At 44.5% G+C, this 18,181-nt stretch overlaps 4 protein-coding genes across 6 annotated transcripts; 2 read left to right on the top strand and 2 right to left on the bottom strand.

Moving 5' to 3' along the window:
- The first annotated feature begins 167 nt into the window (after nt 1-167).
- LOC128254962 (protein telomere ends associated) lies at nt 168-6,349 on the top strand. The gene is made up of 8 exons (XM_052984358.1): nt 168-730; nt 785-1,087; nt 1,153-2,640; nt 2,701-3,079; nt 3,278-3,817; nt 3,879-4,404; nt 4,469-4,552; nt 4,610-6,349. Exons 1-8 carry the CDS (start codon nt 408-410, stop codon nt 5,866-5,868), a joined length of 4,902 nt encoding a protein of 1,633 aa, XP_052840318.1. The 5' UTR covers nt 168-407; the 3' UTR covers nt 5,869-6,349.
- A 194-nt stretch (nt 6,350-6,543) lies between these two features.
- Nucleotides 6,544-7,171, bottom strand: LOC128255152 (uncharacterized). The gene is made up of 3 exons (XM_052984696.1): nt 7,053-7,171; nt 6,773-6,973; nt 6,544-6,708 (listed from the first exon to the last, which is right to left on the bottom strand). Exons 2-3 carry the CDS (start codon nt 6,951-6,953, stop codon nt 6,641-6,643), a joined length of 249 nt encoding a protein of 82 aa, XP_052840656.1. The 5' UTR covers nt 6,954-6,973; nt 7,053-7,171; the 3' UTR covers nt 6,544-6,640.
- Nucleotides 7,112-9,702, top strand: LOC128255151 (translation initiation factor eIF-2B subunit delta). 2 transcript variants are annotated; one of them, XM_052984695.1, is made up of 5 exons: nt 7,185-7,270; nt 7,442-7,479; nt 7,651-8,250; nt 8,309-8,875; nt 8,936-9,702. In XM_052984695.1, exons 2-5 carry the CDS (start codon nt 7,450-7,452, stop codon nt 9,617-9,619), a joined length of 1,881 nt encoding a protein of 626 aa, XP_052840655.1. In that variant the 5' UTR covers nt 7,185-7,270; nt 7,442-7,449; the 3' UTR covers nt 9,620-9,702. The 2 variants fall into 2 exon arrangements, with proteins under 2 accessions (XP_052840654.1, XP_052840655.1); XM_052984694.1 differs by lacking the exon at nt 7,442-7,479 and having other exon boundaries at nt 7,112-7,270.
- Nucleotides 9,657-18,163, bottom strand: LOC128255150 (myotubularin-related protein 6). Of its 2 annotated transcripts, none has more exons than XM_052984693.1 (10): nt 17,913-18,163; nt 14,552-14,668; nt 12,450-12,612; nt 12,090-12,373; nt 11,891-12,025; nt 11,594-11,823; nt 10,990-11,502; nt 10,692-10,934; nt 10,408-10,630; nt 9,657-10,351 (listed from the first exon to the last, which is right to left on the bottom strand). In XM_052984693.1, exons 1-10 carry the CDS (start codon nt 17,934-17,936, stop codon nt 10,214-10,216), a joined length of 2,070 nt encoding a protein of 689 aa, XP_052840653.1. In that variant the 5' UTR covers nt 17,937-18,163; the 3' UTR covers nt 9,657-10,213. The 2 variants fall into 2 exon arrangements, with proteins under 2 accessions (XP_052840653.1, XP_052840652.1); XM_052984692.1 differs by lacking the exon at nt 17,913-18,163 and adding an exon at nt 16,505-16,984.
- Between the last annotated feature and the right edge of the window lie 18 nt (nt 18,164-18,181).

Here is an 18,181-nt window from a genome sequence, read left to right as displayed (position 1 = left end):
TTACATTCAAAGGAATTTCCCTTAAAACCGCAGACTTGGCCATGATGCAAATCCATCTCCAAAAAAATCAAGAATACTGAATCACAGCAGAATTAACAGCTTACTACTCGCAACGATGACCCAATTTCGGTATATTTCTGCTGCAATAACAAATTATATATATTATATATTTTTTTAAAAAACATAATTTACAAAAGTTTTCCGTAAAAAACGTGTGCTAGTGTGTATGGGCTACAATTTTATTGTATAGTAGGTTTACAATATACAAAATAATATAGCTGGCGTTTTTAAACAATTCGTTTACGGTCACACTGTTAGTGGCTCTGAATTTTAACATCGTATTGTTTTTGGCGGTTTTCACGCGTCTGCAATCTTTAAAGATATCTAAAATTAAATACAATGCAAATATGTCTTTTCCTGTTACTTATAAAGAATTCCAGAAGCTAATCGTCAACCTTAACGACATTGCACTAGACGTGCAAGCACAGGATGGCGGCGATAAGACAGTCGAGCAGTGTACCCGCTGGTTGTACAAAGCGTTCTTCAGGGATCCCACCGCTCGAAGTAGATATCCTTTCAAATTAGAAAACCGTCCTAGTTCCTGTTCCCGTCACATTCTCGATAAATTACTTAAGGAAGCAGGGACTGAAGATATGTCTGTAGATGAGGAAGCTGAAAACAAGGCGGAAGCAGCATCACAACCCCAAGGTGTGATAGTCGAAGTGGACAGGTGAGTGGCATCCTTTTCAAGCGTTACGGCTTACCAACTTTGGTCTCATTGCAGATGGGGCCCATTTCTCTTTCCGGTATCCTTTGAAACATTCCTGGAGAGCTTGAACCAAAGGGAGGTTTTTTTGAAGATAGCCAAGACCAGGGAACAATGCCTAGACTTTATGTTCGATGATGCATTACGACTACGTACCCTTCGAAAGTTCTACAACCGCTTTTACATGTTTCCAGAGAAGCGATCCGAAAAAAACTTCTTTAAGGATGAGCCGGCGACTTCTTTGTCAAAGTTGCTCGAGTTTGGCAGGCCGCATAAAAAAATATCAGCCAATTGTCTGGTGGAGGATACCAATAACAACAAGTAAGCAGTATATGCTTATTACTAATTAATGTCTTTCACTAACTTTTCCTTTTAATATCTTTAAGTAATGCCCTTTCCAGCAAGGAAGCTGCTGACGAACAGAGTCTAAGCCTTAATGAGCCAACTACGTCTTCGCAGGTACGAAAGATGTCTAGGCCCAAGACTACCGACTGCGCTACAAAAGAATCCGAAGGTCAGAAAGGGCAGGACGGCATTCCGAATAAACCAGGTGTTAACTATCCGGTTTCCTTCGACCTCTTCAAACGGCAAGTGATTAATCTCGAGGAAATTGTTCACAAAATGCAGCTATGCGATGAGCATAAAGGAAAAACTGATGAGAATTGTATTTGGGACTACTACAATTGTTTTTACACTGTACCGGCGATGCGAGAAAAGTTTGTTTGCCAATTTAAGCCATGTCCCGCAAAGATGCAAAAGAAACTGTTGAGTTTTCCACCGAAACATAAAGAGGCGGAAGTGGAAAAACCAGAAGGCCAGATTGTGGATTGTACCGCTGAGAAACCGGGTGAAGAGTCTCAACCGAATTCCTGCCAGAAGGCTGCCCACGGAGAGATTCAAAGCGTGCCCCAGTCAACTATGTCCTCGCCAGGACGGGTGCATTACAAGGCGAAGGCTCCCGAGATTGCCGCTGGAGATCCTAAAGGACAGCTAAAGACCGTACCAGCTGTTCAATATCCGATTTCCTTCTATCTCTTCAAACGGTATGTGTGCAATTTCGAGGATATTGTTCAGGAAATGAAGCTAAGCGATGAGCATAAAGGAAAAACCGAGGAGACGTGTATGAGGGACTATTACAAAGGATTTTACACTGCACCAGAGATGCGGGAAAAGTTTGTTTGCCGACTAAGGCCATGTCCAGCCAAGCTGAAAAAGAAGTTGCTTAGTTTTCCAACGAAACATGAGGGCAATGCGAAAAACCCGGATTGCCAAACTGTGGAGTGTCTTGAGAAACCAGCTGGGGAGTCCCTATCCAATTCCTGCAAAGATGCTGCCGACGGACAGATTGTAAGCTTAACCCAGTTAACTATGTCCTCGCCAGGTCGGGTCAAGACTCCCGAGAGCGCCACTGGAGATTCTAAAGTTCTGAAAGAGACCGTACCAAGAACGCATTCCGACAGCCAGGACTGCGTTCCAGGAAAGCAAGCAGTTCAACATCCAATTTCCTTCGATCTTTTCAAACGTTATGTGAGCAATTTCGAGCACATTGTTCACAAAATGAAACTATGCGATGAGCATAGGGGGAAAACCGAGGAGAAGTGTATGATGGACTATTACAAAGGTTTTTATGCCTCCTCGGGGATGCGAGAAAAGTTCGTTTGCCGGTTTAAGCCATGTCCCGCCAAGCTGAAAAAGAAGTTGCTTAATTTTCCGCCGAAAGATCAAGAGGGACATGAAACACAACCAGACTGCTGTATTGTTAATGTTACCACCGAAAAACCAGTTGAGGACAGTCGTCAAGGTTCAAACTGCCAAGCGCAGTTTGCCATTCCGAGGCTTAAGAAAATTGTCGCCAAGGATATCCGCAATGAAAAGTAGGTTATAGCTAGTGCAGATCTTTGGCAGATTTTATTATAAATTATCTTTAATTTCAGCAGCCAAGATACAAAACCCAACATGATAGAGGCCAAAGCGATAATGGCCGCTGCAGGAAATAAGGCTTTCGACCTTACTGAAATCACGATAAATAACACCCTTTATCTGTTTCCTGTGTCATTCCGAGCCTTCTTTTATGCTATCAACTATGACGAAATTATTGTAGAGTTGATAAGTGATACTTACAAGAAAAAAAGCCCTGAGCAGCAAAAGGTTATTCTTGGGAACGGTCGAACTTGTGTCCCCCTGTTCCGTCGATATTACCTCTCCTTTTATGTTGAAGTCAAATTCGACAACGGTTTAATTTCAACTTTAGTGCTGCGCCTTCAAAGTTCCGCAAAAATTATTGGAAGTTGCGGTGCCCATTTCTCAACCCCCGTCACAGACTGAAGCTGTTGAAGACAGTGCGCCAAATCCAATTGCAGAAGCGTCACTTTCCAGAGAACCCTCGCAACGTTCGGACGAATTCTATGCAGTTAGGGAACAAGAACTAGCTTGGTGAGTAAAGTTACCTAATTGGCTTAAGTTCCTTTTTTGTAAAGCTAATAAATGTATATGTATTTGTTCAGCAGGCAGAGGCTACAATTTTTTAAACACGTTTCTAAGCGAAGTCGATATTTAGGCAACTGTTTAGCTCGAGAAGAAAGTTTACATTCAGAGGCCCATGCTAGAAATAATCATTCTGCATCATTGGTCGCAGCCCTATCAAAAGAACATGAATCGCAGTCAATTTCAAATCAATATGGCGTTAAAGAAGTCGCCACAACCCAAGCAACGGAAATTCTTCAAGATAAAGATTTGGAGAAAAGTTCAAAGGTGGCTGAAGCTGACAAATCAAGCTTAAAAAACTCAGCTAGTGTTACCAACAAAAATGAAGCGGAAACAGGGAAAGAACAGACAGAGACTGATTCGTCCAATAAAGCGGAAAGTTCAACAAGCACCCCAAAAAGCTCATCAAACAATAGTTCTGGAAATGAGGAAGTATCGGCAACAATTTCAAAAGAACAAATGAAAGACACAACAGGTGAAAATCCTGGAGATGCTTCATTACAGAGAAGCGATAAACAAATCCTTCTCGAGCGAGCAATGGAAATGTTTTTCGCCGAAAGCAGCTGGGTAAGTTAGCATTCAAATAAGCTATGCAAATCAAAGCTTATCCTTTTACTACTCCAAATAGGATCACAATCTGAAGTATTTGATCTGCACAAGCCAAGGCCTGATGAGATCTATTTGGCGCATCCTCTACCAACTAAGTCTTGAGGAATTCCTCGACTACACGAGCATCCACGACGGCGAGGGCTTGTATGAAAGCGATGTAGATTTGCAACTTTGTTTTCAACACGTCGTGACCCTTGGCAACTGGCCAATAAATCTATGCGTCAAATTACCCTATTTAAAGCAACTGCTCCACACCAAAGGAGTGCAGGTAGATAAGCTGGAGCTGGGTCATTTATCGCCAAAGATTGTTAGTCCTTGGGAACTAGGTCTATACTCAGATTTCGACAAAATAGTTGAAGAGGAGTACACCCTGCACACTGGCAAGACAATTGATGATGTTGTGCAGTTGTTTCAAGAGAGGGATAATTTATATGCAGCCTGTTGGACATATAATCAGTGGATACCAAAAGTACCTCATCTCACAGATGAGGCACTTCATGCCGCAATCGAAGGAGTGGAGCCTGATCTTGTTGGAACTTCATTAAGTGAGCCTTTTTGCTATTTGTAATGATCCCTGTAGGATTCGAAAATTAATGTTTTTATTTCCAGAGCAACTTTGTTGTGTGAAAAGTCGAGGTGAAAACAGCCCAGCAGAGATAGTGTCCATCGCCTCAAGTTCAGACACGGTTCCAGGTAAGTTCTTGATCTAAACTGTACAAATTGTTTGGATAATGATTACTTCTCTTGCAGAAGAACAGAGTTGTCCACCCACTCAGCTTAACACAACAAACTTTGTGGACGTGGCAAATGTGAGTCATGATTCCCAATTGACACAAACTGCTGCCGATCCACTAATGTCCCAGGAAATCGCGCTTGTGGACAAGGAATTACATGTGCCAGAAACTCAAAATGATCCAACGCCAATACCGCCGATTAAAAAGGAACCCAAATTCCTAAACAACCAACGAGGAACTTTGAACAGCAATGATTGCCAATGGGAGACTATTACGTCGGAGGAACAAATAATTGACTTGGATTCCAGCCAAAATCAAGGACCGAGTTTCTCCTGCTTTGCAATCGCCAAACCGACAGAGGAGAAAGTGGAAGAAATTACAGCTCCTGCGCCTCCAGAACCGTCGAAGCATCAGGACACTGCGATTCTGGGAAAGCGACAGGCCGCCAGCAAAGCAGTGCCCAGCAAGCGAATTAGACTGATCAAAGAAAACGTTCCGCAGCTGAGGCACCAGTTCCAACCGCTGCCGATGGGTGTAGTGGTGCGAGTCGAATCTGGAGCGAACCAACCTCCCGGTCCTCGGCCAGCAGAGCCCGAGATCACGCCCTCGCAGGACTTTGCCGCTGGCAACACACTTCTGGATTGCCCTGATCTCAATGCGCTGCTAAATTCCACGAATGTCAACACCCGCAAGGTAATTAAAGAACAAGTTGATACTGTCTCTGTTATAGTTCCTGGCTCGAAGCCCGTTGTCGTTCCGCCCCGCCTTCAAAGCAGCATTATATTTCGCGAACTGGTGCGCTTCAGCTTCTTCAGCTCGCTCACTGTTGAGCAAATAATAAAGTATCGCATTGAAGGATACCTAGAGGGCGCGACCTACCAGAATGCACTGGCTAGGATCGACGACAGACTGTGCAACTTGCGGGGTCCGCTGCTCGGGAGCCTCTTCCCCCACCTGTCACCCACGTTGCGAGCTGACTTGCAGCAGGTGCTCTGCGATTTGGGGGAGTTCACCTACAAATGCCGCTGGCCAGCGCACAAAGACGTCACCGCAGATCTCCGGGCACGGGTTTTACATGTCTTCATGGATGTGGCCCCGAAATTCGGCCAATTCCGCATACAGTACGATAATGCAACCAGGGAGTGGGCTACCTGTAGCGAAATGGGCAGGTGGAACAACGAGGCGGACGTGCGGGAAACCAGCTTCGACGTCGTCCAGTTCATCGACCCCGGCATCTTGAAGAGAATGAAGGAACTAAAGGATCTGATGAGTTGATATTTATTGAAACCACATTTTTGATTCAGTTTAAACGAATGTTAATGAATAAATAGTTAATACTATATAAAATCGTTTGCTTTTTTTCTTTTCAGAGACTGCCATGATCTTAGCTTCGGAGTCAAGAAATGTGTTGTAAAAAGTATTAGCTTTAAATTAAATGTGATGTTAATGTTCGATGTATGTCATGGAAAAACCTAATTTTCTATTTGATTGTTTTGAAATTATTTAGTTAATGCCTTTTAAGCAAATAATATTCGTATTAAAAGTTTGGACTGTCTACAGTTGCTTATGTATATATATTAGTCTTGCTGAGGGTTTAATAATTTTTCCTAAATGTTTGTAATGCAAAAAAGAATTATTACTGATTATATATAGTGTAAAAATTATTTGTTTTTGTGCAATTTTCAAAGATTAGGGACTTGAAACTGTCTTAATCGTCAATACTCTTTGGTTTTAATAAAGACGATCAATTCACAATTCGTATCAGGTTTCAAAATCTCGCAGGTGGTATGTCTGAACAAATGCGGTTGTGGTTAAAACAAATCAAATTTTGAAAAACAGACTAGTGAAAGAGAAATTAAAATGTCGTGTCATAGCCGCATAGTGAGACCGTATCAAGACCACATTCGGTCAGTATTTTGTGGGTATTCTACAATAAAAATGCATTCTAAGTCCGTTTTCAAATCATTTATTCGCCGATTTCACGTTAAACTCAACACAAACCGCTCTGAAATGTTGATGCAACAGTTAAGACTAATTTACTGGACATCTAGTGGTGCTCGGCATGCTCCTTGGCCTGGGATTCGGCCCATGCCTTCTTGTTTTCGGGCGAGTTGGCTGAAATGGGGCAGAAATAAACCATTAATCGGGATGTCAAGTGAGTTGTCCGGCTGAAACGCACCCAATTTGCTGATCTTGTAGAAAACGGGCACGCAGGCGACGGCTGCAATGAAGTAGTAGCGCCAGATCCACTGGTTCTTGATGTAATGCTTGATGGGGAACTGGGCAATCTTCGCCGAGAAGGTGTACGGGTAGCGCATGGGGCGTCCGGCGGGTTTCTCAGCAGCAGCTTTGTCGGCCATTGTAGTCGTGGATTTCGTAGCTGCAGCGAGCCAATTTAAAAGATTTCGATTTATGCAAAAATTATGTAATTTTCAGCCGAGACGGGCGAACATACGAACCTCACAAATAAAAGACAGCTATGGGAATGCCAACTTGGTTGCTCCAGCAAGCTCTAAAAATGACAGCTGTGCATTGGAAATTCTGGCAACGCTGGCCATGTGTTTACCACTGGCTATCGAAACTGTTATCGATTCATTCGCAGCACTATCAGCTGCTAGATTTTTGCCATCGTGAGCAAAACTTTCAATTTATTTTAAATTATAGTATAAATAGTAAGGTAAGTAGTGCATTAATATATGTTAAATTGTGAACTATTTAAGCCGAACCTTATGCTTACTAAACACCTCAAGATTCAGCCTGGATATTAATTACACCACTAGAGAAGTCGGAACCTTTAACCTTTCAAGTCCTTTTTCCTCTTAAATTGCCTTGTCTCTCTCTTTTCAAGCTTTCAAAATGGTTTTAACTAGCGAACAGTTGCTACAGGTAGTTAGCCTCACTCAACTAAGTCCAAATAACTTAAGTACCATGTATTAAGTAGCCTAAATTTCAGCTTTCAATTCTGCATGGCTCCCCATTCGATTTTGAATTGGATTATATAGTGTGATGATCTTACATGTTGCTAAGTCAAGTACTAATGTTATTACTAATTCCCAGACTGACGCCCAGATCTTGAAGACCAAGCACAAGAAGCAAAGGCAACGCAATAGACCGCGTAACAAACGAAATCGCCTGGAAGATAGCAACCTAACTACCCCGGAGACCTCAACCACCGATTCTGCCAGTGCAATGCCCGAAAATCAGGATGCAGGGGCCACGGAGAAGCCGCGAGATCAAATAATGGCCGAGCGGGAGGCGAAAAAGCTGGCCAAGCAGGCCAAGAAACAGAATAAGCCATCGGCTCCAGCCACTCCAGCAACTCCGGCCACCAAAATTATCACCGAAGTGGAGCAGACGACCATAACCACCAAGCTGACGACCACCACCACCACCAAGGCCCAGGAGAAAGCGAATTCACTGGCTCCAAAGACAGCTCCAGCACTGCTGGCCAATGGCAAGGAGGCGGAGACGGGGGAAATGTCTCGGGAGATGATCAAAGCTGAACGCGAGGTCAGGAAGGCGGCCAAAAAAGCTGGCAAAGGAGCAGGAGCCAAAGTGGAGGCCACCACACAACAGTTGGCTGCTCTAAAAGTGGGAGACAAAGCTCCGGGAACAGCTAAAGCTGCACTTCCAATCACAGAAGAGGACCACGAAAAGGTAAGTGCTCACTGAATTACAATTACCCTGCAAGATCTAAATTTTAACTCTTTTACAGAAAAAACCAGTTCTCAGCAAGGCAGAACGACGGGCCGTTCAAGAAGCCCAGCGGGCAGCCAAGGCTCAAGGACAGGTTAAGAAAGGCCAGCCAGCTGGCAAGGCTCCTTCCTCCGCCGCTCCTTCCAAGGAAGCCAAGCGGGAAAGCGTCTCTCCCACCAAAGCAGCCACCGGCAGCAGCTCACCCAGCAAATGTCCAGCGAGCACTCCAAACGGGGAATGTCGGGTAAAGCTCTTCAATCACCTGGTTTGCGCCAAGGCAGACAGCCAGTTCATCAACGATCCGCTGGTCCATCCGAGCATAGCCCGCTTAGGGGTGCAGTATGCCAAGCGCACGGTGGTCGGGTCCAATGCCAGATGCATCGCCTTCCTGCACGCGCTGCGCCAGGTGGTCCACGACTTTGAGACGCCCGCCAAGAAGGAGTTCGGTCGCAGCCTAGACGCTGCTGTGAAGCACCACGTAGACCACCTGCACAAGTGCCGACCACTGGCTGTGTCCGTGTCCAATGCTTACAAACAATTCAAGAACCAACTAACACAACTACCGTCGGATGTTCCCGAAACGGAGGTAAGTTTATCAAAAATAAGGGCGGTTATGAACCTCTAATTGAAACCATTACATTAACAGCTAAAGGAACTACTCGGCCACTTCATCGACACTTACATAGAGAATCAAATCGGCAAGGCAGCCCAAGCGATAAGCGGCTTTCTGCAGGAGAAGATCACCGATGGCGATGTGCTGTTGACCTTTGCCTGCTCCTCGCTCATCCAGTTCATCTGCGAGGAGGCCAAGCGACGGCAGGTGGCCTTTCGGGTGATTGTCGTCGACTCCCGCCCCGGATGCGAGGGTCAGGAGATGCTGCGTCGCCTGCACGCCTACGGCATCCCATGCACCTATGTGCTGATCAATGCCGTGGGATATGTGATGGCGGAAGCCACCAAAGTGCTGCTCGGAGCCCACGCTCTGCTGGCCAACGGCTACGTGATGGCGCGCACAGGAACTGCCCAGGTGGCCCTGGTGGCCAACGCCCACAACGTGCCCGTGCTCGTCTGCTGCGAGACGCACAAGTTCAGCGAGCGCTTCCAGACGGACGCCATCGTCTACAACGAGCTGAGCGATCCCAATCAGCTGGTGCGGGGCGACAAGTGCCAGCTGAGCAATTGGAAGGCCAAGGGCAAGCTGATGCCCCTCAACCTCAGTTACGACATTACGCCCCCGGAGCTGGTCAGCGCCGTGGTCACCGAAGTGGCCATCCTGCCCTGCACCAGTGTTCCGGTCATTCTGCGCATCAAGCCCGACATTGGCTACTAATCAGACTTCTTCGATCGCTGAGTGAAAACTCGCGGTGGTTGAATAAATAATTTTTATTACACTTTGATCAAATCGATAAACAAGTTTGCGTATTTTTCATTATTTACGGGTGTCCTGCAAGTTAACGCTAGTGGAATATACTGGATGCCAGGGACCGCTGAAACGAAGGAGGGCTAGGCCCAAGTGTCTGTACATCCTTAGTCTGGCGAATTTCTCTCGGAAACGATTGATATTGATCCTACTATTGAGCGGTCCCGTTGTCTGACACCTATTTTACATTTGTAATTTGCATTTAATTGTACTTTCTTTTGTGTGGGGTGATTGGCAAATTAGTCGCTTTAAATTCTAACAACAAAATACGGTTTTTGTGCCCGACTTATTATAGACTAGGACGATGCCTGGAAGCCAATCGCTAGTGGATTGTTTTGGTTTTACTCTTTTGATTTCCATTTGCAACAACTTGAATGAGCTTCTATAAGCAGCTACAGCTACAGCTACAAATGCAACAATAAATACACACAATATAATTTAATAGAGTTTCCATTCCAATCGCACACTCCCTGCTGCTCCTTTGATTCTGCCACTCACGACCTTTTACGGGCTTTGCTTTTGCATTTGTCGGAAGCACCCTCGGCACACGGGCACCGGTTTGCCACTGTCGTGTCCTGGTAGTGCCACATTCTTGTCTATGCAGCGCTCGCAGAAGATGTCCCCACAGCGCCAGCAATGTGTCTTTTAAAGTATATATGTATAAGTTGTACATATTTTAGTTGATTTTATTTGGTTACCTTTTTGCTGAACTGATCGAAGGGCGTGGAGCAGGAGCAGGTGGTCACATTGCGCATGGGCTTCCAGTCCACGGCCACGGAGTTGATTTCATCGGGCAACGCCTGCGGCACACTCGATTGCTCGGCGTTCAGCGACAGATTGGCAAAGGACATGTTGCTGGCCTTCAGCGGGTGATCGTCATCGGCAGCCGACAGTTCGCTCAGCTTTTTGTCATAGTTGTATCTGAAGTAAAACATGGAGTTTAATATGATGCACCTATTTTACCACGAAATGTACTGCTCACTTGTTATCATTGATTTCGTTGCTGGATACCTCTTTGCTAACTTTCGCGGTGGTGCTGGTGGCGTCCTGCAGCTTCTTGGCCGACTTGGAGATGTAGTTCTTGAAGCTGGCTATGCGCTTTGTGAGATGCTGCACATGGTCCTCTAACGAGTTGCAGTGCTCCTTGCTGTCGAGCAGCAGGTCACCCAGTGGCTCCCGCGGATGAATGCCGCTCTCAAAGCGGCTGTACATGCCGCGCCAGAACCTATCGAACAATCGTTTCAATTAAAAAGATCCAGCTGACTCAAACGAATCCATACTTGATGCACTGCGGTGCCAGGTTGGCCTTGATTGCCTCGTCCACGTTGGGCCTGTACAGCGGGTTGATATACTCGTTCAGGTGGTTGGCCATAAAGCCCCAAAGCGAGAATGTACGCTCGGCCAGCTTCAGATCCAAGCGATCCTTCTCACAGTTGCCCACAAAGGTGCCGAACTGGCAAGAGTGCACGTGGTCGTGAAGGATGAGCAGGAAGCGCTCGTTGAATTCAAAGGACTCGCTGCGCTGCGACATTAGCTGCCAGGTGCAGTCCAGGAACTGAGTGAAGATCGGCGACACCTCGCGCGCATCTGTCTGGATGTGGCCGCAACGTTCGCTGAATTTGTGTCCGAAAGCCAGCCAATCCTTCTCGATCAGCGCCTGGAAGCCCTTGATGGTCCGGTAGTAGGGGTTCAGCATGAGCTGCGCTAGCGAGCAGACCTGGGCAGTTCGATCCCAGCCGTCGGAGCAGTGGACCACCACCGAAACACCCTTGTCCACGGCGTTGGCAATGAAGCTGCAAGGGTAGAAAGTTTAGTATTAACCAAATTCATCAACCAACTCATAGTTACATAGTTAGCTGAACACAAATTCATGTATTCTCTCACCTCGACGTGTCCAGTATGGAGCGAATGTGCTTTAGCCAGCCAGACGACTCGAGGGCATTGAGGAAGGCGCCCATCGTGGGCGACTTCTGTTCACAGGCCTCCAGCACTTTCTGCAGACTGGCGCGCTGCACGTGGATGTTCTCGATGCCGAGAAAGTGGAATTTGATGTTCTCGTAGAAAGCCTCGTTCTCGTATCCCTTGCCGGCGGCTCTGTTGGCCATCGCATTAATCTGCAAGCAGCGTAAATGGATTATTTGAATATGCCAGCCCCCGGGGGAACTTCCCCACGTCACTCACCCGCGGTCGTGTGTCCACCACATACATGTAGTCCGTGTTGGAATTTGTCTTGCGTATGGCCTCCAGCATTTGCTCATCCTCCAGACAGCGGGCACTGAATCCGGACAGCGGCTGGCTGCAGCGGCAGATGGAGGCCTAAGTAAAAAAACAAGCAAAATTATATTGGGCACTTGTATAACTTGAATTGTGTGGAATTTACCTTGTTGTTGTGCAGATAGGTGAGCGCTGGAAGTCGGCCCTTTGAGCGGAATCGCGAACTGCTGATGAGCATCAGCGTGGTAGCCTCCTTGGGCACGTAAATCTGACGCGGATAGGTGTCGCACAGCTCGTACTTCTCGTTCATGGAGCACAAGGTCCACGCCTCGTTGGGTACCAGCATGTGCTTGAACTCGGCCTCCAGCTTGAAGTAGTCCCAGCCGGTGTTCTTGGGGAAATCATCCTTGTTCGGCTGGTAGTTGAAGCAATACAATTTGTTGATGGACACTGCGCCCCCGGGAAATGATTGTAGTTTATAAATATGCAAACAGATTGGCTTTTCTTTTGTGTTGCGAATTCTTACCCGGCTGGAAGAGCTTAAGCAGCGAAGTGTAGACATCGTGGCACTCGGAGTCCTTGGGAATGACGAATGTGACCGACAGGAAGGTCTTGCAGCGAATGAGCAGTGGAGATCCAGTTGTGCTTAAGGGCAACTTCTCAATGCTGGCCACGTGCATGTGCAGGATCTACAAAAAATGGATGGAAAATATAATTACTTCAATTATAGGAAAACACTGGCAAATAAACCAGGCCTTTAATAATAAAATCAGTTTAATTTTATTACTTAAAAAAGCGTTTCTAGGATTCCTTAATTATTAAGGAATCAGCAGTTAACACGAAGAGTTTGTTTTTCTTTTATTTTTAATAACAAATTATTTCCGATTATTTTTTTTTTAGCTTTAATCGTGTTGTTATATTCAAAGTGCTCAAAAAAATAAAAAAAAAGGAAAAACTCTTTGTGATTACCTCGAAAAATTCATCAGCTTTAAAATACATGTACATTCATTTTTTTGATAGGTCAAGAGTTTTATTTATATTTCTAACCATAGGTTTACTTTAAAAAAGATTAATTGGTCTAATTCCAAATGCTCAAATGAATAACATAAAAGTATACGTAACTACAAAAGGTGAAAAAAGGAAATTTAAATTTATTGAGGCTTTTAAAATTGTATAGTACACCAGAACGACTTGTTTTAACTTTCTAGCTACTAAGATGATTGAGTTTTATATTTTGCTTCCATTTGTGAGTGAGACATTCAAAAACTCAGCTTATGACCATGACTTCGCCCAAGGCTGTTCTTAAGCAACACTCGCAAAACCCCAACTGAACTTAACGTACTCCCCCTTCCGGGACATCCCAACTACGTGCCTGGCCAGAACTGCTTTCGCCACTAAATAATTGATGCGCCACAGTGGCGGGCAGTAAAAAAATGCTGAGCAACTGAGGGGCAGCAAGGCGAAGCAGCTGGATTATGAGGAACTAAGCAACCAATTTTCAATGGCACAAAAAATCGATATCTCTCTGTGGTTTACTCAGCTCCTAAGTGTTTTCACTTTTAATTAACCACTTTGTGGGGCGCCCACAAGTGCGACTCTTTCGAGATTATGGGATCGTAGGTTCCTCTGGGCCACTTGTGGCACTTGGATGCGCCAACTTGCTTTGCGGAGTGTTTCTAGTGCATAATTAATACAATTTTGGCGAGGCAATTAAAATGCAATGCTTGCTTGCTTCCGGGCCCAACCTCGTTACGTATACGCAGTGGGTAACTTACTCGAATGGCATAATTAAACGCGTTTAGTGGCACTTACATGTGCTGCGATTTGAGCAGGCAAAAACGGCATGTGTCAAAGGATTTAAGCTTGCCGGGGATATTCTCTAAAAGCCAGCGCAAAGCCAGGGTTTTTTCGACTATTCAGGACGACGTTTATTGTCACTTTATTCTTTCACTTCTACAAAGAATGCAACGTGCTCGCCGGCTAACAAATCGCATTGGCCAGCACAATGGACGAGCGCTAAGCCTTTTTCGCAACCCCTCTGACAGTGAATTTAATTTGTTTCCCGCTGCAAAAAGGAAATATGTTCGCCTCTGTTGGCTGTGCAATTAATGTACACAAAAGCTGAACGAACACAATTTGTGTGTGTGCAATGGGGCGTATGTGCAACACGCTTATGCAAACTTTACGTTTGTGCATGCCAGATTGCAGAAGGCGAGTTAAGTTCCTCGGTAAACTTGAAACTTAAAGCGCAGAAACATGCTGGGAACTTGCTAAAGGAAACTTTTCTGCACTAATACTCGGAATTATTCTCGGCGAAAAAGCGGAAATGCAGCGGACCTCAGACATCACTCGTTTTTTAGGAGGGGTTTTAAGCTTTTTGACAGCTGCGAGGTCGGTGCTGAACCGAAAGAAATACCCATTTGAGCACGTTCGCAAGAAGGAGACTTATTTGCAAGAACAAAGGTGACTCATTTAACTGCTTTGTGGGCCACGCAAATAAACACTCGCTACTCCAACTGAAAAAGTTCTTAGCGCACACAAAGAATGGCGGCTTTAAGTTGGGGTCTTGGGGGGGTTAGGTCTTAGGTCTTAGAGTAATTGATGATGTCATCAGGGGGCCCCACTTACCCAGGTCTCCTTGTTGCTGTCGGGCTCCACGAAAATCAGATGGGTGGCCGTCAGATAGAGGGTGCCCACCGTGGGATTTTTGGTATTGTAGCGATCTATCATCCGCACATTTTCCACCTGCATAAACAAGAAAGAGAAAGAGAAAGAGAAAGAGAGAAATTTAACAATTTGATTTAAATTTTTGTTTGCAAGCTTAATTTCTGGTGCTTTACTTCAGCTGTGCCCGGCTGACGTCAGTGGAATCCATATAGTTCGGTGAAATCCCACTCATACAAAAACATTGCATAAGATAAAAAAATTGCATAAGATATAAAAAAATTGACACGAAAGGAGATGGAAAGTTTTTCAATCAACTTTTAGCGAATCCTCCGGCTGATGCGGAAAAAACTTCATCAAACATTCATCAAAGCTTACGATATGTTAACATTAAAGCATCAAATAAATATAGGCACAGAGTGCCCCTTGCGGTTAGTTGGTTTTCAGTCGTTAAATAAAACTGCCGGGCGACCAGCACATTCGTTCCTTTGATGGCCCATCCCTTCGGTTCCCTTTTTCTGTTCTGCCTGTGGCAGTTTTTATTGCCCAGGAGGTTTACATATTGCACATCCCGAGAGCTGTTCATCATCGGACTAATTTCCTTTCATGTCATTTTGATTGAGGCCTTTGTTTGAGCCGGGTCATTGCCGGCATAGATAAGGTTAGTTAGTTGCCAGTGGGAGTTCATTACTCTCTCCCAGCGGGCAGACAATTCAATTTAACATGCAAATTATGGCTGCTTTGATATAACCGATAGAATTTAAGATAAAAAAAAATCTAGCTATTTAACTCCCAACAATTTAATATGTAAAATAGATATTTCAGCAAGGTTTCAATTGATACGATTATTAAAATGCATTCAGTTGAACTCGAAGTCTGTACTGTGTTAAAAACTGGTTACATAAACTTATAATTTTGTGTTGATTCAAACCTCATTTGTTATTATTAATCGCAATATATTTTCTCCCTTTTAACAATTTATTATTAACTACAATGTATATTGTATTCATCCTTCCACGGCAAACTTAATCCTTCATATCTTAAACTTAACTAAATTAAAATGTTTAGCGATCGAATTTTTGTTTTTACAGAAACAAAACAACAAAATTTCCTTTTTATTATTTTTTCAATATTGGCTTAATGAATTTAACCTTTCAACATTTAAATCAAACAATACATGTACGTAAATTAAACTCGATTAATTGCTTATATAATGTGCAACTGCCATTTATGGCTTGTCCTAAGGATGAATGCCAAAAACGCATTACTAATATATTAATTAAATGAAATTCAAGTTTGAGAACCTTGCATTCCAATAGGTTTGATAGATAGACTCCAAACATACTTATTGTAAAGATAGACTTTCGAAATCATGATTAGTCTCTTAACAACTGTATTTAAAGTTAGCGTGACCAAATTGGAGATTTTATTAAAAACCAACAGTAAACATCGAGGGCAACATTCAGCTGTCAGCCTGGTGCTCACGGTGGCGAATACTTGATGTACGAGTACAAATTGCCTCTCGGTGGCAATTGCATCTGCGACTTTGATGAAATACCCATCCCATTAATTGCCCGAGCTCCGGACTCGTGTGTCCCGCTGACAATGCAACAATCTGTCAGTCTTGGTGGGTGGCCAGGGGACTGATTGTGGTGACGCACATGGCGCCCGGATGCAGTGAGGATAGCTGGGACTCAGACTCGGACTGCACTCCGTGCCCCTTGATGTGACCCAAATAGGAAATTGTTTTTAGGAAGGGAGGGAGCGTATTTCGGGTCCCCGAACATGTTGCCCAAGCGCTCGACGGTGATTTGCATATTTTCCGGCCAGTAGCCGGTGGCAATGCGTAAAACGGAAAATTAGTAGGATTTTCTCGGTGTGATTTGCATAAAGCAGTGGGAATGGGGTTTGGTTTACCTTCTTGAGCACACTGTTGCCATTGTAATAGACGGGAGCATCGTTGAACTCCTCCTCGATCCAGGAGACCACTTTGTCGGAGACGAAGGGCGGCACGGGCACGCCCCACAGCCTCTTGTTTCCGTCCGGCGGCTCCTCCGTCTCCGGCGAAATGTTATCGAAACTCAGGCGGAGGGCCGAGGTGGGGGACAATTGGCGCTCGATCTCGTTGAACTTGTTCATAAATCGGGTGAAGTCCATTATTGGATGGTTTATTGATTTTGAGTCAAGAGCAAACGTGTGCAGGCAAAATCAAATAGATTTTTGGCAGAGTGTGGGTGGAATAATTTCCGACTTTCACTTTTCGCCCGCCACACGAACGTGAAACTCGAAATATACACTGTAAATTTATGTGCCTTTTTGTGTGATTTTCCAACACATCTATAAGTAGTTTCGATACGAGAGCGCGAAGTGCTCCCGTCGAGCGTTGGAACAAAACTCAAATGCCTGCGAGAAATGCGCGCGCTTAAAAGCGGGCTACGGATTGTGTTGGGGAAATTCGCCGAGAAGGGATTTTCTCTCATCAAGGAATGAGGGAAAAGGAGTGTTTGGTACATTTAAATACCCTTCAAGGAGTGGGTTGCAACAAATTATAAACATAAAAAAGGACTTTTTAAGTCTGAAGCCAAATCCAAAAACATTTCATTTTTAGTTGCTTTTAAAGGTGCTAAAAACTTGTAAATTAGTTTCGAATAATAGTATTATTTTACAAATACTCAGAAATATAAATTATTTGGGACTTCAACAAGGTATTAAAAACAGACATTGCTTTTCTGAGATTACTTCTTAACGATTCTGGAGAATGCCAAGTCGAATTGGCATTAGAACCAATCGGTTTTAAGAGGCCCACCAATAAGAAACATTCAACTTTAAAGGTACTGTCAGCCTTAACCCGAATTTAGTTAAATAGGCCACGTCAAACGGCAAGTTTGTAAACATCCCTTTTGAGATGCTGAGGGTATTTTCCAGCAAATTTAGGTAAAAAAAACTTTTCACGGTTAAAAATTGGCTCTCACAGTGCGCTTGTGTGGGTGGAAGTAGGTTTGGAATTACTGGGAGGAGAGAGAGAGAGGTCGAAACTTATTTACTTTTGCATATTTTGCGCATGTTTTGGGGCAGTATTAATAGATTCGAATCTGGGTTTTGTTGCCACCTGGAAGGTAATTCTCCAGGGAGTGGGGGCAGGGGGAAGTAGCCGGTCCTTTTCCCACGGCCCAGGTGACCATCCCATTCCATCGATTTTCGAATGAGAAAACGAAGACGGATGACTCACAACCCTTCCACGGCATCCAGGTGCTCCATAATGGTCGCCGTGTAATGACCCTGACTGAACTTAAGCCCTATCGCATTGATTAAGTTGATAACTAACCTTGGCCAGCTTTATTTCGTCCATTGTTTACGTTTTGATTGGGTTTTCCTGTTGCCTCGCGTAGAAACACACGTTCACGAATCACTCTATAGAAATTTGGCAACCGGTACACAAGCTCACTTAATGAGCGTCGTTGTTTCGGATGATATGCACTTGTGGTTTCTATTTTATTTGCATTTTTTTTGTAATTATTCTGAAATAATAATAATTCTGCAAAGCGATTGTCCAAACTAGGGGTGTGTTTAAGTCGATAGCTACAACCCCCCGAA

Source organism: Drosophila gunungcola, assembly GCF_025200985.1.
Source record: "Drosophila gunungcola strain Sukarami chromosome 2R unlocalized genomic scaffold, Dgunungcola_SK_2 000006F, whole genome shotgun sequence".
Classification (NCBI taxonomy): Eukaryota; Metazoa; Arthropoda; class Insecta; order Diptera; family Drosophilidae; genus Drosophila; species Drosophila gunungcola.
Note: the sequence above shows the minus strand (reverse complement) of the source record. Positions and strands in the feature narration are given on the sequence as shown.

Excerpts from the sequence above, each read along its gene's own strand:
- LOC128255152 (XM_052984696.1), bottom strand. The coding sequence starts at position 6,953 with ATGGCCGACAAAGCTGCTGCTGAGAAACCCGCCGGACGCCCCATGCGC. Across the intron at positions 6,709-6,772 it reads CTACAAGATCAGCAAATTGG|CCAACTCGCCCGAAAACAAG; the intron begins GTGCGTTTCAGC and ends GCCCCATTTCAG.
- LOC128255151 (XM_052984694.1), top strand. The coding sequence starts at position 7,112 with ATGACAGCTGTGCATTGGAAATTCTGGCAACGCTGGCCATGTGTTTAC. Across the intron at positions 7,271-7,650 it reads ATTATAGTATAAATAGTAAG|ACTGACGCCCAGATCTTGAA; the intron begins GTAAGTAGTGCA and ends ACTAATTCCCAG. Across the intron at positions 8,251-8,308 it reads CAGAAGAGGACCACGAAAAG|AAAAAACCAGTTCTCAGCAA; the intron begins GTAAGTGCTCAC and ends ACTCTTTTACAG.
- LOC128255150 (XM_052984692.1), bottom strand. The coding sequence starts at position 16,744 with ATGGACTTCACCCGATTTATGAACAAGTTCAACGAGATCGAGCGCCAA. Across the intron at positions 12,374-12,449 it reads GCTTAAGCTCTTCCAGCCGG|TGTCCATCAACAAATTGTAT; the intron begins GTAAGAATTCGC and ends CCGGGGGCGCAG. Across the intron at positions 10,935-10,989 it reads CTGGCACCGCAGTGCATCAA|GTTCTGGCGCGGCATGTACA; the intron begins GTATGGATTCGT and ends ATTGTTCGATAG.
- LOC128254962 (XM_052984358.1), top strand. The coding sequence starts at position 408 with ATGTCTTTTCCTGTTACTTATAAAGAATTCCAGAAGCTAATCGTCAAC. Across the intron at positions 1,088-1,152 it reads GAGGATACCAATAACAACAA|TAATGCCCTTTCCAGCAAGG; the intron begins GTAAGCAGTATA and ends AATATCTTTAAG. Across the intron at positions 3,080-3,277 it reads GTGCCCATTTCTCAACCCCC|AGGCTACAATTTTTTAAACA; the intron begins GTCACAGACTGA and ends TTCAGCAGGCAG.